This window comes from Lontra canadensis, unplaced genomic scaffold (assembly GCF_010015895.1).
Source record: "Lontra canadensis isolate GAN:19392208 unplaced genomic scaffold, GSC_riverotter_1.0 scaffold166, whole genome shotgun sequence".
Taxonomy (NCBI): domain Eukaryota; kingdom Metazoa; phylum Chordata; class Mammalia; order Carnivora; family Mustelidae; genus Lontra; species Lontra canadensis.
In genome coordinates this window covers 981,802-1,006,134 of record NW_022631160.1, presented here as the reverse complement: position 1 = coordinate 1,006,134, position 24,333 = coordinate 981,802, and the positions used below count along the sequence as shown (strand labels likewise).

The window sequence follows — 24,333 nt, the reverse complement described above, 5'->3', positions numbered from 1 at the left end:
TAATTAATTATGACAGTGACCTTCTCTCTGATTGCTCCCATCTCTGATCACTACTCTCCAGTCCATTCTCTATTCTTTAGCTAAAGGAATATTTTTTAAATACTGATGTCTATTATTTCATCTTTCCTATAAATCTTGCATGGCTTTCCCACTGTCTCTAAACTCATGTTGGCCCATAAGACCCTTCCTAATATGACATTTACCTTTCCTACTTTGTCTTTTGCCACCCTCTATGGTCCTGTCTCATTGAATTACTTTCAGTTACCAAATAAACAGGTGACCATATATTTTTAGTCCAAATTCAATACATACTTAAGAGTGAATGGGTCACTATTAATAATTACATCAGGATGGAAAGTGTATACCAGGGCTATTCTTTGCAAACTATGACCCTGAAAATTAACTACATCCTCATACACCTTTGTGCCTGAGTAACATGCAATGGTATATACCTGAAATCCACCCCCCTTTTTTTGTCTATCAAACTTCCACTCATAATTCAATTCCTAATTTAAACATTGCTTCCTCAATGAAGCCCTTAGATATATGCCCCAAATGCAGTGCTCAACACATTTCCTTATAATTCTTGATATAGTTGTCTGTTTTCCTCATCAGACTATGAACTTCTTGAAGGTTACTAACAGACCATAATAAAAGAATAACAAAAAAATAAAAATAAATAAAAATAATGTTGGATTTGAAAAAAAATAAGATTGGTTCATATTTTTAAAATCCTCAATGCACTACATATCGTCAGGCAAAAAGGATGTTCGGTAAACATTCAACTGAATAGCAACATCATATCCATTTGACACATTAGAAAACTGGGGCACAGAAGCACCATGTAGCTAGTTGATATTAGAGCCAAGATTAGAAAATCATTATTCCCACATCATTTATAATATAGCAGTAGTTTTCAACCAAGGGCAATTTTGCCAAAGAGATATTTGGCAATGTCTGGAGACATTTTAGGTTGTCATACCTATGGAATGCTATTAGAATAAAGTGAGGACAGGTCACAGATGCTGCTAAATATCTTATAATGTATATGACCCCCCTCTCAGAACAAAGAACTACCCAGCCCAAAATGTCAATTGCACTGAGACTGAGAAATTCTGCAATGCAGAGTTGTAGAGATAAACCCAAGAGGTTAAAGAATATATGTTTGAAAACCACCAGAAGTTAATTTCTCTTAGAGAAGAAAAGATGATACTATCACTGCTTGAATGCCATGCTTTGTGAATTGCAGTAGTTTTTGTCACTGGTAACAAGTAAATAGCCTCCTTTGCCTCTTCTCAGGTATAATAAGTCTGGGCAGGGCTGAAATCACAGGCTTTGGAACCATTGGGTCATAGTTCGTAAGGAAAATCAAAGAGCACACACAAGTTTTCATAAAGTAATTTAGGAAGTAGGAAGGCTTAAATCCTCTGCAATATTCAGTGAATGGAGAAGTTAATCCATGGGCCTTGGTTAGCAATGAACAACTGTCCTGCCCACTGAAAGCACAATGATTGTTGTTTAGTGCTTTAAGAGCAACCACGTATTCCTAAGGCAGTGGAAGGTATAGGGTATAGTGATAGGAGGATAGGTTTTGGCATTTCATAGAACTGAGTTTACTCAGGCTTGCTACTTGATAGCTGGGTAACTTTGTTGTTGTTGTTGTTGTTTTAAATTATGTTCAATTTGCCAACATATCGTTGGGTAACTTTCAACTAGTGATCTCTATAAGCCTCAGTGGCCTCAAGTAAAATGGTATGATAAGTGATTTTAAAGATTAAATGAGATAGTATATTTAATGCACTTTGCACCATGCCTGGTACATAGTAGGTGTAATAAATATTATTTTTCTGCCTCCTTTCCCCTACCTCCTTTTTCCCCCTAGTCATAGTCATCAGAAGGATTAAATAATTAACAATCCCCACTTTGGATCACGGAGAAAAAATCATCCCGAAGTCTTCAGAAAACAAATCCTTAACTACTACCCCTCCAATTTCTCCTTCCTTTTCTTTTTTTTTCTCTGTTCCCAGACTGTTCTCCAAAGAGTTGTCAGGGGTCTGTGAACAATATGGGTACGTGGAGTTTGGAGATGCCAAGTGGCAGTAGGTGCTAGCCTACTGAAACCCAGTGTGTATCCCTGTATTCCCACACACATTTCTCTTGTGTATAGAGATAGCCTTCAATGGTAGGCTGTCCTGGAAGTTTGCATGTCTGGGGAGCTTCTTTCATCCTTTTCTTAAGTTCTTCCATCTCTTCTCGGGTACTGGAGAAATGATTTCTTGTCTGTGAAGACATTATCATCATAATTATTCTCATTATCACCATGATTATTAAAAAGCACTTATTGATTATAGATCCAGTGCAGAGTTTTCTTGGTTTGCATATATGCTACAATATAGCAAAAACAACAACAAAAATGTTGAATAGCATCGTGACTAGAAAACAATTTTACGAGATTGACAGAGCCAAAGACTAAAAGGGAAACAGAAACATAAATAGCAATATAACCATAAAAATACATCTGGGAGACTTTATTCTAATGGGAATCACATAAGCCAATAAATAAACGTTCTTAGAATTCTAAGCGCCAGACTGAACTCTGCTTTACAAGATAGGAAACTGTAAAAGTTTTCAAAGGTAATATTATCATGGCAACTTCTAAGCTCTGCCTCAATTAAAGTTACTGCCTACTTGACTCTGAATCAAATTCTGGCTTATTAGGATAAAATACATGACAAGGTGCTATCTTTGAAGATATGTCAATAGAAAAGTTATGTTTTCATATTCATGAATAACAAAAACTAATGGTAAGAAGAAATCTATTTAAAACTGTACAACTAAAACACAATAGCAAAACACTGCTTAAAATGTGGGTATGAAAATCACTAGAGATAGGTTCTTAATGTCCAGTCTCAAGATTGTTACATCAGTCACAAAGGTGATCTGAGCTATCTATCTTGTTAGGCCCACAATATTTATTATCTTGTGAATGAGTTCATCATATACACAGATACAAAACATTGTTATTAAACTCATACTTTTCAAGTTCTATTTGGAGGAAGATTCAAATGATTAACCTGGTTATAGGAAGATTTTAAAAATCCATAGAAGTCAGGGGCTCTCACATTCTGGTGAAGGTGAGTACCCAAAAAGAAAGAAACTAAACAACTGTAAGTCAGGATCCTCCTAAACAACCAGGTGAAGTTTATTTCCACTGACAACCTTATTAGCAACTTTTTCATATAAAAATACTCTACAAATTTCATGTAATGTAACAACTAGTCCAAAGTCACTATCTCAGTGATGCCTTCTCTAACTGTGTCGGGCAGTCAAATGTTCCACTTTCTGTGCTTCCTTAAAATTTCTGGTCTTGATGCTATTGAAACACTTATCACAAGGAATTATGGTGTGTTACAGTGTTTATGTCTCTTTCCTGCAAGAGACTGTATGTTCCCTGAGGACAGAAAACCTAACATACTTCATTATGGTATGTCCATGCCTGGCACAGAGTATATGTTATATCCATAGCCATTCACTGAATAGTGGGTTAAATAAGCAAGTGAGAAAAAATATATATGTTACAAAGATGGGAAGGTTATGCCTATGGCCATCTATAAGAACCAGCATGGGAAAGAAGGTGAATAAAACCTTTATATATAATTTAATTCTAGTGATTAGTGAGAAAAGGAAGAGAGGGGAAAGTGGGCATTCATGTCATAAAACTCACAAGTGCCTTGACCGACCAACATGGAAGTAGCATAAAATTTGTGCTTACATGGAGGACATGGGGAGTTAGGAGAAGGGAGTTGGGGGAAATTGGAAGGGGAGGTGAACAATGAGAGACTATGGACTCTGAAAAACAATCTGAAAGGTTTGAAGAGGTGGGGGGGTGGGAGGTTGGGGGAACCAGGTGGTGAGTATTAGAGAGGGCACGGATTGCATGGAGCACTGGGTGTGGTACAAAAACAATGAATACTGTTATGCTGAAAATAAATTTAAAAAAATGTTTAAAAAAAAGACAATAACAATAAATAATAATAACAATTAAAAAAATTTGTGCTTAAGCCCATAGTTGGGTTCTGATCTGAGAGGGATGCAGTAAATTAGCAACATTTAATGTTTACTGGATAGATAGAAGTGTCAGAGGGTGGAAGGGTAGGTTTGAACAACAATAAGCCTCAAAGACTGGTAAGAGTTGAAACTGGAAGAGAAAGCACACTAAAATAATTATGACCCACATTAGTATGTCCTAACAAATTGGCTAGAATGCAATAAGCTGGGATTTCAAGATCAAGGTCATTGTGGCTGAGATCCAACTGGAACAGGTGAAGAAACCCACATGCAAACTCACATTCTGCAAACTGAGCTGGAGCTGCTGTTTGTATGGGAGGAAATCCTGCGTGAGCTCCACAGTTAAGTTGTTGGAAATGAAGAGACTATGAAGAAAGGCCAAAACCTAGGGAAAATGTATAAAAATAACTTCATCATCTGTACCTTCTCATTACTGAATAAAGGAAAAAGAAACTTGGAAAAGAAACTCCATATACCAAGTATAGTGTTAAAAGTAATCATGAAAACACAAGCAGGTCTACACATAGCTATTCTCTTATTAAATATTTACGTTGGACTTAGTTCCAGAAAATAAGAACTACTAACAAATGTAGTCATTCAAATCCTTTCCAGATAGCATATAAAACCATTCATAGTTTGGACCATATGGAATAGACTGTGCATTTTCTCTCTATATCCTCAGAATTGGCAGAGAATAGGTGATCAATATTTGTTGGGCAAATAAATAAGTGAATAAATGAGTAAAGTAGGTTCTGTACCTTAATGAAGAATGTCCTAATGCTAAAAGATTCAAATAGTATGAAACCATTTTCAAATTAAAAATATTTCAGAGGGGTTTAAGAATAAGACATAAAAGAACTAATAATTTTTTTAATGTTCCAAATATTCAAATTCATTAATAAATATACAGAAAAACAATGAAAATATGATTTCATCTATGAAATACAAACCTTTAAACAATAATGCTCACTTCTGGCAATAGTAAAGTATAATAATAGGAAGTAGTAATAATTTCTCTATTCTTTTTAGAAAATAAGTGGATAGGTATATGTAAATATGCACACAGATACACAATATGCATATACATATGCATATATTATAAATATTTATATTTATATATAAATATATATAATATATATTATATATAAACATATAAACACAAATTATGTATACACAAAAACATAACAACAGTACATATATACACACATGTACATATATATATTTATTTATATATAAATGTAAATGGGTTTGTGTACTACATACATTGTCATATACACAATCTTTCTGTTTCTCTTCCAAGCTTTCTCATCTCAGGAAATGACCCTACCATTTACTCAGTCAAGCCAGAAAGTAAAGAATCATCCTTGATTTCTTTTCCACTCATATCTCAATCCAAATTCTGTCAGTTTTGCCACCAAAATATATCTCTAATCCAGCCATTCTTTTCTGTTTCCACTTTCAGCACCCTAACCCAAACCAACCTCTTTTCTTGCCTAGACTGCTGTAGTAGCCTCCTAATTGGATTCCTTGCTTCCTCTGTTGGTTTCTTCCAAGCCATTCTCCACACAACAAAATCAGCTTAAGTCATATCCTGATTAAAACTTATATCCGTGGTTTTCCACTACACTTAGACTACTATCCAAACTCCTTACCATGATTACAAGTCCTATGCCTTCCTATCCTACATTATTTCCTGCCAGTCTCCTTTTCTATCACCTATATCTAAAGGCACTAACATTTTCATTCCTCAAACACACCATTCTTTCCTAACTTGAGGACCATGCACATGTGTTTTTTTCTGTGTCTTTAATATTATTTCCCCATTATGCATGTGGCTACATCCTCTCTTTCTTTAGAACTTATCTTAAGTGATACTTTCAGACTTCCTCCTTGACCACTTAATCTAAAGTAGTTGCCCATTCTTGTTATTTGTTTTAGCCCTTATTATAACTTACAATTAGTTTTATTTATATATATCCTTCTTTCCCTTCTGTCTACCCAATAAGAGTGTAGTCTTTATAAAGACAGAAACAGAGTTTGTCTTACTCACTATAAGATACCCAGTGTTTAGCACAGTGCCTGACATATAACAGAAGCTCAATTATTTTTTGTATAAATGAATAAACACTTGGTTGCACACAGATATACATATAAATATATACATAAGGGAAGACAAATACACATTTAGATGTACATTGATATACATGTTCATGTGAAAAATATATATATGTGTAAACAGACCTGCACACATGTGTACATACATCCACATCTAAAGTACAAAGACAGACATATATAGAGAGAGAAATATAACAAATACAGAAAATTTGGAAAGAAAATGCCAAAATATCAACAGTGATTATCTCTGTATTGGAATTTGTTATTTGTTTTTTCCTATAATTTTTCTATATTTTCTTTACTAAGAATTAAAATTCAACAGAGTTGTCATATCAAAGCACACCGTTTTTATAGTCAAGGAGATGTAAGGAGAAAATAAAGAAGATAGAAGTAAAAATAGTACAATAGGAAGTCATTAAGTGCAAGGGAAATGGGCTCCTAGCAAATTGACAGGCATATTACAGGCACTTCAAAAGTTTTATGAAAGCATGAGAGCAAGGAAGGGAAGAGAAAAAAAAAAAAAAAAGAAAAGGTGTCAGAGAAATCAAAGGAGGGAGAAAAGGAGAAAGGAAGCAAAAAAGAGAAGGAAAGAAAAATCATAGCTGAAGGGACAGAAAATGGGAGAGGAAAAAAAGGCAGGGGAGGAGAGGTAAAGAAGAGAGAGAAAATATTGTTAGTAAGAGAGCAAGAGCAACCCAAGCTACTGTGTTTATTTTCTTGACATTCATTATTAAGCATTAAATATCCTTCAGCATCTTTGAAATCTCAATTTTATGGTCAAAGTTCTCCATATTTACCTGGTATATGGTAAATATTTTTAGACTATTCATCAACAGATAGAACTTACTGGCTCCACAATGTTGAACTTCTTGGACTCCTGAACTTCCTGGATTTGATAAACATAATCAAGGGAAGACTCAAAGAAATTCTGCCTCTCCTTGTCCACCTGGAGGTCTGCCTGTAATGAAGAGTAGCAAATGTCACATAACAGCACAGTCACTTTTGCAAGTCACTGCTTATGGTCTCAATAGAATGCTAGAGCTAGGGGAGAATTTAGCCACCAAGTAATGATCTTATTCTTTTATTTTACAGACAGAGAATTATAAACCAAGAAGTAAACAGTGATCATTGTGAAATTTCTGGTTTCTGGTCCAACAATTAAAAATCTTGAAAGTTACCTCACCCATCCTCACAAGAAAAATGATGAACAAATTGAAAATGAATAATTCCCCTTAGAAACAACAGAGAAGTGAAGTCAGAAGGAAAACAGATGCCTCAAATATTAGATAGACAGTTGAAAATAGAGAATCAGAGATTACCAGAGCAGAAGCACAGAAGCAGAAATCAGACTATCAGTTATTTAAGAATAATTCTCAGGGTGCTTAGGTGGCTCAGTCAGTTAAGTGTCTGACCCTTGCTTTCGGCTCAGGTCATGATCTCAGGATCATGAGACTGAGCCCCACATCCGAATCCAAGCTCAGCAGAGAGTCTGCTTGAGATTCTCTCCCTCTACTCCTCTCTGCCCCCCAAATTCACTCCCTCTTCCACTCTCTCTCAAATAAATAAATATTTTTTTTTTAAGAAAAAAGAATACCTCTCTAAGGAAAGCCAAAGACAACAGGGAAAACTGAAAAAAAAAATACCAGAGGAAACTTTGGCCTCAGAACAATAGTTAGAAAAAAATAAGCATAGCCTAAAAGCAAAATAAGCCCAGCCTAACTCCTAGTAATGTAAACATAAAGCCTCATACTACAGGCCTATTTATTTCAGTTCCTTTTACCTGAAACATCATGCCTGGCTTTCAACAAAGTAGTACAAGGCATTCAAAAGGACAACAACAACATGAACAAAAACCAGTTGAAGTTGAAGAACAAACATCAAGGGGCGCCTGGGTGGCTCAGTGAGTTGGGCCTCTGCCTTCGGCTCAGGTCTTGATCTCAGGGTCCTGGGATCAAGCCCCACACCGGGCTATCTGCTCAGCAGGCAGCCTGCTTCCCCCCTCTCTCTCTGCCTAGCTTTCTGCGTACTTGTGATCTCTCTCTCTCTCTCTGTCAAATAAATGAATAAAATCTTTAGAAAAAAAGAACAAACATCAAAACCAAACTTAGATAAGGTAAAGATAGTGGATAGTGGAACTATTACACCAGAAATTACAGCAAAGGCTTTAATTGAAAAAGAGGAAAACACACAAGAACACGTGAATAATATATGTGGATATATGCAAAATTGAAGTATTAATCAAAAGGAAATGCTAGAAATCAAAAACAATAGCAGAAATGAAGAATGCCTTGAATGGGCTTATCTACACACTAAAAAAGACTACAGAAAAAAATCAGTGAACCTGAGGTATGTTTAATAGAAACTTCAAAAACCGAAATGCAAAAAGAAAAAAGAATTAAAAAGACAGAGTGAAATATTTATGAAGTGTTGGACAATTATAAAAGGTATAAGATATATAAAGGAGAAAAAAGATGGAATATAAGAAATACTTAAGGTGATGAGTGAAAATTTTCCAAAATTAGACAGGTACCAAACAAAATATTGAGAAAGCTCAGAAAACAACAGCAGTATAAATACAAAAAAAAAAAAACTACATGTAGTCATATCATATTCAAACAACACAAATTTTAAGACACAGAGAAAATCTTGAAGAAAGAAGAAGAAACGCCTTATCTAAAGAAGGGTAAAAATAGAATTTCTCTCAAGAGACCATGCCAAAAGAAGAGAGTAGAGTGAGATATTTTAGATACTGAAAGAAAAATCACAAATTTAGAATTTTGTATCCAGTGACATTATATTTCAAAAGTGAAGAAGAATTAAGGATTTTCTCAAACAAACAAAATTTGGAGGAATGTGTTGCTAGTAAAATTGTAACCCAAGAAATATAATAAGAACTTCTTCAAGAAGAGTGAAAACAATCTAAGTGAGAAATGCATACCAACATAAAGAAAAGAAGAGCGGGGAGGAGTCAAGATGGCAGAGAAGTAGCAGGCTGAGACAACATCAGGTAGCAGGAGATCAGCTAGATAACTTATCAAACCATTCCAAACACCCAAAAATCCAACAGGAGATCAAAGAGAAGAAGAGCAGTAATTCTAGAAACAGAAAATCGACCACTTTCTGAAAGGTAGGACCGGAGGAGAAGTGAATCCAAAGCGACAGGAAGATAGACCGTGGGGGGAATGGCCGACTCCCAGCAAGCAGCAGAGCAATGGAGCACAAAATCAGAACTTTTAAAAGTCTGCTCCACTGAGGGACATCGCTCCAGAGACTAAACTGGGGTGAAGCCCACATGGGGACAACATGGTTTCAGATCCCACGGGGTCACAGAAGGATGGGGGTGTCTGAGTGTCACAGAGCTCACAGGTATTAGAGCAGGGAAGCTGGCTACAGAGATGGAGCTGAGGAGTGAACTCTCAACTCAGGGATACCTTAAATTGTGATCTGTGGCAAAGGCCACTGCTCTGTAAGTGGGGACCCCACGAGATCTGGGGAGACACCCCTGGAAGAGCACAGGGATCGGCTGGGTTTGGAGATGCCAGGCGGGGCTGTGTGCCAGAGACAGAGATGCTTGATCACAGGCTCGGTGAGCTCAGAGCGCAGCCGGAGGCCAGGGAGACGGGAGTGATTGAGCACTTTTCTCCAAAGACACAATGACGAGTGGGGCCCCAAGCTCTCAGCTCCTCCGGGCTAAAGACTGGGAGGCCGCCATTTTCGTTCCTGCCCTCTGGAACTCTACAGAAAGTATTCAGGGAACAAAATTTCCTGAAAGCAAACCCGAGTGGATAACTTAGCCTGGCCCCTGGTAAGGGCGGTGCAATTTCACCTTGGGCAAAGGCATTTAAGAATCACTGCAACAGGCCCCTCCCCAAGAAGATCATCAAGAAATCCAGCCATGACCAAGTTCACTTACCAAGGAGAACAGTGGAATTCCAGAGGAAGAGAAAGCAAAGCATGGAATTCATGGCTTTACCCCAAGATTCTTTAGCCTTACAAAGTTAATTAATTTTTTTTTTATTTTATTTTTTTCTTCTGCTAATTTTTTTTAACTTTTACCCTTTCCTCTTTTAACATTTTTAACTAGTTTATCTTAACAATACCTTTCAAAAAAATCTTTTTTGGAACTTCATTATTATAGTCATATTTTATCCTTCATACTATCTAACTTTATTTTTTGTATACACATAGGGTTTTTTCGTCTAAAAAATTTTGGGATACAACTTCTTCTAATAGATCAAAATATAACCTAAATCTAGCAAAGGGCCTTGTTCTAGTCTCCAGACTGAGGAAATTCTCTCCACTTTCTTTTTCTTTATTTTACCAAACAACTTATCAATTCCTTTTTTTGAATTTTTTTTAAAAACAGTTTTTCATCTTTATACTCATATTCCATCCCTTCATTGTGTTTACCATTATATATGTTTTTCATTCTTTAAAATTTTGGGAGGTAGTTTCTTCTAAAAGATCAAAATACTCCCAAAATTAAGTGGGTGACCCTGTTCTATCCACCAATATAATATATATTTTTTTTTTCTTTTTTAGATTTTTTCTTTATTTTTTTCGTTTTTTTTTTCTGAACTTCTTTTTACCCCCTTACTTGCCCCGCCCCCCCAGGATTTGGGGTCTCTTCTGATTTGGATAAAGCACATTTTATGGAGTTCTTTGCCACCCTTTTAGTATTTTATTCTCTCCTTCATACATTCTTACCTGGATAAAATGACAAGACTGAAAAACTCACCACAAAAAAAAAAAAAAAAAAGAATGAGAGGCAGTACCAAAGGCCAGGGACCTAATCAATATGGACATTGATAATATGTCAGATCTAGAGTTCAGAATGATGATTCTCAAGGTGCTTGCGTGCCTCGAAAAAGGCACGGAAGATATTAGAGAAACCTGTCTGGAGAAATAAAAGCCCTTTCTGGAGAAATAAAAGAACTAAAATCTAACCAAGTTGAAATTAAAAAAGCTATTTATGAGGTGCACTCAAAAATGGAGGATCTTATTGCTAGGATAAATGAGGCAGAAGAGAGAATTAGTGATATAGAAGACCAAATGACAGAGAATAAAGAAGCTGAACAAAAGAGAGACAAACAACTACTAGACCACAAGGGGAGAACTTGAGAAATAAGTGATACCATAAGACAAAACAATATTAGAATAATTGGGATTACAAGAGAAGAAGAAAGAGAGAGGGGGGCAGGAGGTATATTGGAGTGAATTATTGTAGAGAATTTCCCTAAAATGGCAAAGGGAACAAGCATCAAAATCCAGGAGGCTCAGAGAGTCCCCCTCAAAATCAATAAGAATAGGTCCACAACCCATCATCTAATAGTAAAATTTACAAGACTTAGTGACGAAGAGAAAATCCGGAAAGCAGCCCAGGATATGAAGTCTGTAGTGGTAAAAATATTAGACTTATTAGACTGGCAGCAGACTTATCCACAAAGACCTGGGAGGCCAGAAAGAACTGGCATAATATATTCAGAGCATTAAATTAGAAAAACATGCAGCCAAGAATACTATATCCAGCTAGGTTATCATTGAAAATAGAAGGAGTGATAAAAAGCTTCTAGGACAAACAAAAACTGAAAGAGTTTTTAAACACCAAACCAGCTCTGCAAGAAATACTGAAAGGGGTCCTCTAAGCAAAGAAAGAGCCTAAAAGTAGTAGACGAGAAAGGAACAGACAATATACATTAATAGTCACCTTACAGGCAATACAATAGCACTAAATTCATATCTCTCAATAGTTACCCTGAATGTAAATGGGCCAAATGCCCCAATCAAAAGACATAGGGTATCAGAATGGATAAGAAACCAAACCCATCAATATGCTGTCTACAAGAAACTCATTTTAAACCCAAGGATACCTCCAGATTTAAAGTGAGAGGTGGAAAACAATTCACCATGCTAATGGACATCAAAAGAAAGCTGGGGTGCCGATCCTTATATCAGATCAATTAGATTTTAAGCCAAAGACTGTAATAAGAGATGAGGAAGGACACTATATCATACTCAAAGGGTCTAACAACAGGATCTAACAATTTTAAATAACTATGCTCGTAACATGGGAGCAGCCAACTATATAAACCACATAATAACAAAATCAAAGAAACACATTGACAATAATACAATAATAGTAGGGGACTTTAAAAAACCCTCACTGAAATGGACAGATCATCCAAGCAAAAGAGCAACAAGGAAATACAGGCCTTAAATGACACACCAGACCAGATGGACATCACAGATATATACAGAACATTCCATCCCAAAGCAACAGAATATTCATTCTTCTCTAGTGTACATGGAACATTCTCCATAATAGATCACATCCTGGGTCACAGATCAGGTCTCAACCAGTACCAAAAGATTGAGATCATTCCCTGCATATTTTCAGACCACAATGATCAGAAGTTAGAACTCAATCACAAGAGGAAATTTGGAAAGAACCCAAATACATGGAGACTAAACAGCATCCTTCTAAGGAATGAATGAGTCAACCAGAAAATTAAAGATGAATTGAAAAATGTCATGGAAACAAATGATAATGAAAACACAATGGTTCAAATTCTGTGGGACACCGCAAAGGCAGTTCTGAGAGGAAAATACAGAGTGATAAAAACCTTTCTCAACAAACAAGAAAGGTCTCATATACACAAACTAACCCAACACCTAAAGGAGCTGGAGAAAGAACAACAAAGAAAGCCTAAACCCAGCAGGAGAAGAGAAAAAATAAAGATCAGAGCAGAAATCAATGGAATAGAAACAAACAAACAAACAAACAAAAAAACCCAATAGAACAAATCAACGAAACTAGGAGCTGGTTCTTTGAAAGAATTAATAAGATTGATAAACCCCTGGCCATATTATCAAAAAGAAAAAAGAGAAAGGACTCAAATAAATAAAATCATGAATGAAAGAGGAGAGATCACAACCAACTCCAAAGAAAGGCAAACAATTATAAGAATGCATTAAGAGCAACTATACACCAGCAAATTTGACTATCTGGAAGAAATGGATGCATTCCTAGAGACATATAAACTACCACAACTGAACCAGGAAGAAACAGAAAACCTGAACAGACCCATAACCAGTAAAGAGCCTGAAGCACTCATCAAAAATCTCCCAACAAACAAGAGTCCAGGGCCAGACCGCTTCCCAGGGGTATTCTACTAAACATTTAAAGAAGAATTAATTCCAATTCTCCTGAAACTGTACCAAAAAATAGAACTGGAAGGAAAACTTCCAAACTCATTTTATGAGGCCAACATTTACCTTCATCCCAAAACCAGACAACGATCCCATCAAAAAAAAAAAAAAAAAAAAAAAAAATTACAGACCAATATCCTTGATGAACACAGATGCGAAAATTCTCACTAAAATATTAGCCAATAGGCTCCAACAGTATATTAAAAGGATTATTTACCATGACAAAGTGGGATTTATCCCAGGACTGCAAGGTTGGTTCAACATCGGAAAATCTATCAATATGATACAATGCATTAATAAAGAAAGAACAAGAACTGTATGATGCTCTCAATAGATGCTGAAAGAAGTATTTGACAAATACAGCATCCTTTCCTGATTAAAACTCTGCAAAGTGTAGGGATAGAGGCTACATAGCTGAATATTATCAAAGCCATCTATGAAAAACCCACCCCAAATATCATTCTCAATGGAGAAAAACTGAGAGCTTTTCCGCTAAGGTCAGGAACATGGCAGGGATGTCCATTATCACCATTGCTAGAAGTACTAGCCTCAGCAATCAGACAATAAAAACAAAAAGAAATTAAAGGCATCCAAATCAGCAAAGAAGAAGTCAAATTCTCAATCTTTACAAATGATACTTTATGTGCAAAACTCCCAACCTGTGCAAATGATACTTTATGTGGAAAACCCAAAAGACTCCACTCCAAAACCGCCTGCACTCATACAGGAATTCAGTAAAGTGTCAGGATATAAAATCAATGCTCAGAAATCAGTTGCATTTATATACACCAATAGCAAGACAGAAGAAAGAGAAATTAAGGAGTCAATCTCATTTACAATTGCACCGAAAACCATAAGATACCTAGGAATAAACCTAACCAAAGAGGCTAAGAAACTATACTCAGAAAACTATAAAGTACTCACTAAAGAAACTGAGAAAGACATAAAGAAATGGAAAAATCTTCCATGCTCATGGATTGGAAGAACAAATATTGTGAAAATATCTATGCTACCTAAAGCTATCTACACATTTAACTCAATCCCTATCAAAATACCATCAATTTTTTTCAAAGAAATGGAACAAATAATCCTAAAATTTATATGGAACCAGAAAAGATCTCGAAGAGCCAAAGGAATATTGAAAAAGAAAGCCATGTTTGTGGCATCAAAATTCCAGACTTCAAGATCTATAACAAAGCTGTCATCATCAAGACAGTATGATACTGGCACAAAAACAGACACATAGATAAATGGAACAGAATAGAGAGGCCAGAAATAGACCCTCAACTCTATAGTCAACTAATCGTCGACTGCAGGAAAGAATGTCCAATGGAAAAGAGCCAGTCTCTTCAAGAAATGATGTGGGAAAATCGGACAGCCACATGCAGAAAAATGAAACTGCACCATTTCCTTACACCACACATGAAAATAGACTCAAAATGGATGAAGGACCTCAATGTGAGAAAGGAATCCATCAAAATCCTTGAGGAGAACACAGGCAGCAACCTCTTCGACCTCAGCCACAGCAACTTCTTCCTAGGAACATTGCCAGTGGCAAGGGAAGAAGGGCAAAGATGAACTATTGGGACTTCATCAAGATCAAAAGCTTTTGCACACAGCAAAGGTAACAGTCAACAAAATCAAAAGACAACTGACAGAATGGGAGAAGATATTTGCAAACGACACATCAGATCAAGGGCTAGTATCCAAAATCTATAAAGAACTTATCAAACTCAACATCCAAAGAACAAATAATCCAGTAAAGAAATGGACAGAGGACATGAAGAGACATTTCTGCAAAGAAGACATCCAGATGGACAACAGACACATGAAAAAGTGCTCCATATCACTCGGCATCAGGGAAATAGAAATCAAAACCACAGTGAGATACCACCTCACACCAGTTAGAATGGCTAAAATTAACAAGTCAGGAAACGACAGATGCTGATGAGGATGCAGAGAAAGGGGAACCCTCCTACACTGTTGGGAATGCAAGCTGGTGCAGCCACTCTGGAAAACAGCATGGAGGTTCCTCAAAAAGTTGAAAATAGAGCTACCCTATAACCCAGCAATTGCACTACTGGGTATTTACCCTAAAGATACAAATGTAGTGATCCAAAGGGGCACGTGCACCTGAATGTTTATAGCAGCAATGTCTACAATAGCCAAACTATGGAAAGAACCTAGATGTCCATCAACAGTTGAATGGATAGAGATGATGTGATATATATATATATATATATATATATATATATATATATATATATACACACACACACACACACACATACATACATACAATGGAATGCAGCCATCAAAAGAAATGAAATCTTGCTATTTGTGGTGACATGGATGGAACTAGAGGGTATTATGCTTAGTGAAATAAGTCAATCAGAGAAAGACAATTATCATATGTTCTCCCTTGATATGAGGAATTTGAGAGGCAACATGGGAGGCCTGGGGGGTAGGAAAAGAATAAATGAAACAAGATGTGATTGGGAGGGAGACAAACCATAAGAGACTCTTAATCTCACAAAACAAACTGAGGGTTGCTGGGGGTAGGGGGGAGGGAAAGAGTGGTTGGTTTATGGACATTGGGGAAGGTATGTGCTATGGTGAGTGCTGTGAAGTGTGTGAACCTGGCGATTCACAGACCTGTACTCCTGAGGTAATAATACATTATATGTTAATAAAAATTTTTAAAAAGTAAAAAGAAAAAGCATGTGAAAAAATACAGCATCTTTTCCTGATTAAAACTCTTCCGGGTGTAGGTCTTTCAACCATTTTCAATTTTTTTATTGTATCCTATAAGAAAGTGGTCCACATTCATTTTTTTGCATGTTGCTGTCCAGTTTTCCCAACACAACTTATTTAAGAGACTTTATTTACATTGGATAGACTTTCCTGCTCTGTCAAAGACTAGGTGGCCACAGAAATCTGGGTTTATTTCTGGATTCTCTATTCTGTACCATTGATAATGTGTCTGTTTTTATGCCAATACTATACTTTCTTGATGACTACGACTTTATAATATAGCTTGAAATCCAGAACTGTGATGTCTCCACTTTTGTTTTTGTGTTTCAGAATTGCTTTGGCTATTGTGGGTCTTTCATGGTTGCATACAAATTTTAGGATTGTTGGTTCTAGCTTTGGTGAAAATGATGGTAGTATTTTGATGGGGCTATATTTTGTAGTATTTTGACTGAGACTATATATCTTTTACTTCTTTAGACAGATTTATACTAGGGATCTTATTGTTTTTGGTACAATTACAAATGAAATTGGTTCCTTGCCTTCTTTTTCTTGCTGCTTTGTTATTGGTGTATAAAAATGCAACAGATTTCTGCACTTGATTTTACATCCTGTGAAATTACCAGGTCATTTATGTATTCTGGCAATCTTTTGACAGTCCTTTGGGTTTTCTACATAGAGTATCATGTCTGCACATAGTGAAAGTCTGACATCTTCCATGCTAACTGGGATGCCTTTCACCACCTGAACATCTTTAATCCAAGCATGTCCTCCATGGTAGTGAACTTAGAAGTTCACGACCATTTTGCACTCCACTGCTTCTAATAATTTTTGGTAGGCTCTGTAATCAGGCTTCCTCCGTGCTGCCACATCCACAGCTATGTCTCCCCCAGGTGAACTTCCATTCTTCCTACCTTCTAAAAAACTGGTTACTTTTCTACTTGTACTTGAAGATTTGTTCTCTCAGACTTCCAATTGATTTATTGGGTGCTCAGAACAATTTCCTAACTATCTAGCTGTGTTCAAGGGATGAGACAAGTTCAGGGTCATTCTACTATTCTGGTGACAATTTTTTAGATATAATATCAAAAGCATAATACACAGAAGAAAAAACTGATAAGTTGGATTTCATTAGAAATAAGAAAAACTATGTCCACTTTGTGAAACACTCAGTTAAGAGAATGAAAGACAAGACATAGACTGGAAGAATATCTTTGCAAAACACTCATCTCATAAAGGGCTGATATATAAAATAGGCAAACAAGCAACAATATCAACAATAGCTGAATTATGAAAATGCCCAAATGCCCATCAATTGATGAATGTATGAAGAAATGTGGTGTGTGTGTGTGTGTGTATATATATATATATATATATATATCACATTTATATGTGTGTGTGCATATATATATATATATATTCTTAGCCATCAAAAAGAAGGAACTTGCCATTTGCAAGGACGTGGATGGAGCTGGAGTGTATTATGCTAAGCAAAATAAATCAGTCAAAGAAAGACAAATACTGCACGATTCCACTCATATGTAGAATCTAAGAAACAAAATGGATGAATATGGGGGAAATAAGAGAGGGGGCAAACCAAAAAACAGACTCTTAACTATAGAGAACAAACTATGGTTGCTGGAGGGGAGGTGGGCAAGGGAATGGGCTAAATGAGTGATGGGTACTAAGGAGGGCACTTATGATGAGTGCTGGGTGTTATATGTAAGTGAAGAATCACTAAATTCTACTCCTGAAACCAGCATTATAATATATGTTAACTAACTAGAATTTAAATAAAAACTTTAAACAAAAACCCAAGTTAAAATTTTATTTTTACTCCTAGAAAGTTGAAATAAATAACTCTTATCTGGGGTGGGGTGGGGGGGCGGTGACAGGTGGACAGTAGTAGGATATTGTTTAAAAAAAAAGAATTTAAAAATTTACTAAAATTAAGAAATAAAAATAAATGGCTTTTAAGAAAACCCACCTGGGTGGCTAGTCAGTTAATCAACTGCCTTCAGCTAATGTCATGATCTTGGGGTCCTGGGATCAAGTCCCATATTGGGCTTCCCACTCAGTGGGGAGTCTGCTTCTCTCTTTTCCTCTGCCTCTCTGCCCCCTCCACCCTCACACATGAAAATAAAAAATAGAAATAAAAATAAAATAGACATCCAGCTCTTAAAATGCAATAGTAAGAAAGCAGTCCAATTAAAAAGGGTAAAATATTTGAATAGACAATTCACCAAGAGATCTGTACATGGCAAAAAAAGCATATGAAAAATGTTCAGCATCATGTCATTAGGGAAATGATTTCTTTTTTTTTTTTTTTGGTGGGCAGCAAAGCAAAGTGTATTGAGCAATAGGGTCAAGCAATAGTACAAAGCTCCTGAAGAGGGAAGGGACCCAAGAAAATTGTCCAGGAAATGAAAATTATAATAGCAAAGAGGTAACAGTGCAGACCTATTAGAATGACTAAAATCCAAAACACAAACACCAAATGCTGGCAAAGAGAACAAGAGCAACAAGAGCTCTCACTCATTGATGATAGAAATAAAAAATGGCAGTCACTTGAAAGAAATTTTGACAGCTTCTTACAAAACTAAATTTACTCTTACCATGCAATTCAGCAATTGTGGTTTTGGATAATTGCCAAATTATTTGAAAAATCATGTACATAAAAACCTCTTCACAAATGTTGATAGCAGCATCGTTAATAACTGACAAATCTGAGGGACACCTGGGTGGCTCAGTCACTTAAGCATCTGCCTTCAGCTCAGGTCCTGATCCCAGGGTCCAGGAATCAAGCCCTGATTCAGGCTCCCTGCTCAGTGGGGCTCCTGCTTCTCCCTCTCCCTTTGCCCCACTCCCATTTATACACTCTCTCATGCGTGCTCTCTCTCTTTCAAATAACAATCTTAAAAAAAACTGACAAAGTTGAGAGGAAGCCAAGATATCCTTCAATAGGTGAAAAGATTGAAAAAAAAGCCATGGTAGGGGCACCTGGGTGGCTCAGTGGGTTAAAGCCTCTGCCTTCAGCTCAGGTCATGTTCCCAGGGTCCTGGAATTGAGCCCTGAATCAGGCTCTCTGCTCAGCAGGGAGCCTTCTTCCTCCTCTCTCTCTCTCTCTCTCTCTCTGCCTGCCTCTCTGACTACTTGTGATCTCTATCTGTCAAATAAATAAATAAAATCTTTAAAAAAAAATCCACACAATGTAGTATTATTCAGCACTAAAAATAAGTGAGCTATTAAGTCATGAAAAGACACAGAAGAAACTTAAATGCATACTGCCAGATGAAAGAAGCCAATCTGAAAATGTTACATGCTGTATAATTTCAACAATAAAATATTCTTGAAAAGGCAAAAATATGGAGACCATAAAAAGATCAATAGTTTCTAGGGGTTTGCAGGTTGGGGAAGGATGATGAAGGAATGAATAGGTGGTGCTCTCAGATATTTCTGGCAGTGACACTATTCTACATGATAGTATAATGGTGAATTCATGTCATTATACATTTGTCAGAACCCACAGAATATACAATACATTGGCTCACCAATTGTATCAATGTATCTCACTAATACAAATGTTAATAGTAGAGGAAACTGCATGCTGGGAATTAGGGATATATAGGAACTCTGTACTTTTCAATTTTTCTGTAAACCTAAAACTGCTCTAAAAATAAAGTTTCTTATTTTAAAAAAAGTGACACAGGGTCCCCCAGATTATTTTTAGTTGAAGAAGTGCAAAGGCTACATTCTTGCTCTTTAGGAAAGTCACCAGGAACATCTACATAAAACACGAAACTTCTAGGACATTCCAGAAAGCTTTCATTGTAAAATCCTCAAAAAGAATAAATTTGGACTGTGTCCATGGTTACAAATCCCCACGTTTGGTAATTCTCTAGAGGGACTCAAAGGACTCAGCTAATAGTCATACTCATGGCTAATATTTACTTTAGTGAAAGAATATAGAGCAAAATCACCAAAGGGAAAAATATATGGGATGAAGTCTAGAGGAAGCTAGGTGAAAGCTTCCAAGAGTTCTCCCTTAAAACAGTCACACAGGACACAATTAATGTCACCAGCAGCAAGTTATAACAACACGTGTGAAATTTTGTCTACCGTGGAAGCTCTTTAGACTCAGTGCCCTAGGTATTTGTTGGGGGTTGTACAGAGGTACCCACTGCTAAGCATATACCAAAATTCCAGACTCCCAGAAGAAAATAAGATGTTCAACATAAACCACATTGTTTGTATAGGCAGTCTAGGCACAGTGAGTCACTCTAACCATTTAGCGAAAATTGTATATCCTGTGTAAGAAACTGTTCACTAGCCAAGCTCCCAGATACAAGCCAAGAGCTAATCTTGTAGTCAGATTTTTCTAATCATAGTAGACTCAGGCCTATTATGTTAACTCCTGTCTGCTTAGGAACCTAATCAAGAATAGATGCAAAAGGAAAAAAAACAAAAAAGACTGCAGAAGGAAAATGACAGAAGACCTCAAACTATTCCACTTTAGAAGAAAAGTAGTCCTTCACCTTTTCAATACTAACTCTATTCACCACCGAGGCTCCTGACATGATATAATTAATGGAGAGCCACCAAAGAACGTATCAGGAGATAAGCTTCAGCTTTGTCACAATCTGTGTAACCTTGGATAAGATGATTTCTAAGAACTTTCATAGCCATGTCAAAGACTTTACTCAATTGAGTGTCTCCTTTTATACTTGAATCTAAAATATCTCCAACTTTTACTGGACCTATTATTCAACACATAGATCTATCCATTAAAAAGTTTTATTTTTTAAGGTTTTATTTATTTTAGAAAGAGAGAGAGAAAGAGAACTCACATGGGTGGGGAGAGGGGCAGAGAGAGAGGAAGAGAGAAATTCTTAAACAGGCTCCTTGCCCAGTGCAGAGCTCAATCCCATGACCCTAAGACCATGACATGAGCTGAAATCAAAGTCCAGTGTTTGACTGAGCCACCCAGGCACGCTACCACTGAAAACAGTTTTAATCAGTTAATTTCTTCCCTTCCTTCTCCAGTGCCACTCTTGTGACTTAGGCTCTCTCCTCTAGATCATAGCAATAGTTTCCTAAACTAGTTTTCTTGCTTCCACTCTCTCTCAGGTCTAATTCATCTTACAACCTCAGACAGTTTAAGATTCTTAAAACAGAATTCTACTCATATTGCTTGTACTACCAAAGCTCTCAATGATCCCCCCCCAGGGCCAAAATAATTCAATACAAACTCCTGAGCCTATTACTCTATAATATGACCTCAATTGCCTGATCCTATCTTGTCTCTCACTACTCTCCAATAGCAATGAAAATTCTGGTCAAAACATATTCCAAACATACTCCTTGTTTTCTATTCCTGGGACCACTTCCCTCCATGTGAGAGGTCCATTTCTCCATTTCTGTCAAAGACTTTACCTTTTGTTGAATGGGCACCACTATGGTACCAAGGCAAATATCCACATCCAAATGTAAGCATTTTTTATCTTTCAACACCTTCCCACCACTACAAGGACACCGCATACACATTTTTGTTACAGTCCATAAAAACTCTACTTAAGTGTCATGTGTATTCTTTTTTTTTAAGATTATTTATTTATTTGACAGACAGAGATTACATGTAGGCAGAGAGGCAGGCAGAGAGAGAGGGGGAAGCAGGCTCCCTGATGAGCAGAGAGCCTGATGTGGGGCTCGATCCCAGGACCCTGGGATCATGACCTGAGCCAAAGGCAGAGGCTTTAACCCACTGAGCCACCCAGGTGCCCCTATCATGTGTATTCTTATTTTAGCATTCCAATTAGAAGCTGCAGAAGGACAGGAAGTATGTCTCATTGTCTTTGTAGTCCAGTTGTACCCAGCATAGTACCTGGCATGTGGAATACACACTTGGAATAGTGGCTTAATTGAACTGAAGTCACTGAAAGCCCATTAAAAAAAAAAAAAAGCTAATGTTGGAATATCTTGGGAAAAATGTAGAAGATTTGCTCCTGATCTGTCAAATACAGCAGTAGTTTAACTTTATCCTCATGTAGATACTGAAATCAGAAACATAGAACTGAAAGAAACTCTGGAGATCACTGAGTACCACTCCTCCTTTGACAGGGAACATGAGGCCAAGAAAAAAATGTTCCACAGTCACACCATGAAAGACAAGAAATAACAAGTGTCAGGGAAGATGTGAAGAAAAAGGAACCCTTAAGTACTGCTGGTAGGAATGTAAACTGGGGCAGCCACTGTGGAAAACAGTATGGAGGCACCTCAAAAAATTAAAATTAGCATTACCATATGATCCAGAAATTTTACGACTGGATATTTATACAAAGAAAATAAAAACACTAATCCAAAAAGGTATATGCACCCCTATCTTTATTGCAGCATTTACAGTAACTAAGATATGGAAAAAACCTAAATATTCATTGATAGATAAATGGATAGGGAAGATGTAGACGTTAGAAAATTATGCGGGCATGAAAAATGATGAGATCTTGCTGTTTGTGACAATATGGATGGCTCTAGAAGGTATTATGTTAAGTGAAATAAGTCAAACTGGAAAGATTCATAACCATATAATTTTACTGATATGTGGAATTTAAGAAGCAATACAAACGAATAAATGAACAAAAAGCAGAATGAGACCTATAAATAGAGAGAAAAAAACTGATGGTTGCCAAAGGAAAAGGGGTGGACAAAATGTGTGAGGGGGAGTGAAAGATACGGACTTCTAGTTATGGAGTGACTAAGTCACAGAAATAAAAGGCATAGCATAAGGAATATAGTCAATAGTATTGTAATAGTGTTGTATGGTGAACTTTTATTTTCTCATACTTCCATTTTATTGCTAACATAAACACTATGTATTAAATTATTCTAAGGTCCAAAAAACAAACAAACAATAACAAAAATGTCACATGGTAAGTTATTGGAGGAGCTGCTTTGAGAACTCAAGGCTCCTGAGTCCCAGGCAAAAATTTTAACTGTAAGCACTAATATTATAATGGAACCTTGCTGAGGCAGGGCAGGAGGAAAACTTTTTAATAGGAAGATCCCCATGTTACCAAGGCACAGCCAGCAAAGGAAGGTGGGAACAAGCTTTATGAACATACCTCTTGTAACTGAGATTCTTTCTTTTTGGAAGATAGATGTAAGTGCCGTTCCAGCAAGGAATAAAACCGCTCACCATCCTTTTCAAATTTTTTTTTCCGCTCCTAGATGTGGGAGAGAAAGCACACATTAAGATATCTATGTATTTTGGGGGCACCTGCATGGCTCAGTGGGTTAAGCCTCTGCCTTTGAGTCAGGTTATGATCTCAGGTCCTGGGATCGAGCACTGCATCGGGCTCACTGCTCAGCAGAGAGTCTATTTCCCTTCTCTTTCTGCCTACTTGTGATCTCTCTTTCTGTCAAATAAATAAAATCTTAAAAAAAAGATATCTATAGTTTTTAATTCACTCCACTCAGAACTGAGAATAAAGAATGCAGTGTCAGGTTTCATGTGTCAGCTTTCCAATCTCTCTAGCCTCTGGAAAGAATAAAGAAAGAGAGAATTTGCTTTTGCATTGGTCTTAGCAGTTTCACTTTCCTCAAATATAACCCTGAACCATTCCACCTACACAATTGGAAATTCCTATTAGTAGAGCTGAAGGCTCTGGGAGCTGCTGCACAGAAAATGACACTTAAGATGGGCCTATACACTTGTTACTTTTTCTTCTTCCCAGTATTTTTCTTGTTTTTTTTCACATGCATTAACTACTCATTCATTTTTTTCAAAGGAGAAAGAAGGAACATAGTGATAAACTAAATATATGCCTTTAAAAGTAAGATACAATGCATTTAGACAGACTAATACTAAGTAAAACATTTCCAAGGCAATAGGAACCTTAGACTGCCCCTATAAATGATGAGTTCTTTGACACTGTTTAAGTTTTTGCTACTGCCTATTAAAAGATGCTATTAAAAATGAGGAAACAATCCTGGAAAATGTAGCTAGAGAGCAAGAGTCCAAAAGCCTTACAGAAGATGGAGAACTCAGTATGAAATTTAATTAAGTTCTCTTCCTCAGCACAACCGAAAGTCACACAGCTCCAAAGGAGCATTAAAAATGCTCATCTGTTACACAGTAATGCTGACACTCTGCAATCCTCTTAACACCATGCTGGGAAATTCATGTAAAAAGAC

General features: G+C 36.7%; 1 protein-coding gene across 5 annotated transcripts in view; it reads right to left on the bottom strand.

Annotated features, from left to right (window-relative positions):
• Window positions 1-24,333, bottom strand: part of OPHN1 (oligophrenin 1) — a 510,840-nt gene that overhangs the window by 215,795 nt on the left and 270,712 nt on the right. For all 5 annotated transcript variants that reach the window (XM_032845576.1, XM_032845578.1, XM_032845577.1 and 2 more), the window contains 4 exons: window positions 23,262-23,363; window positions 7,031-7,141; window positions 4,349-4,453; window positions 2,151-2,280 (listed from right to left, as the gene is read on the bottom strand). In XM_032845576.1, coding sequence (XP_032701467.1) covers window positions 2,151-2,280; window positions 4,349-4,453; window positions 7,031-7,141; window positions 23,262-23,363 — 448 coding nt within the window. The remainder of the gene's footprint in view (window positions 1-2,150; window positions 2,281-4,348; window positions 4,454-7,030; window positions 7,142-23,261; window positions 23,364-24,333) is intronic.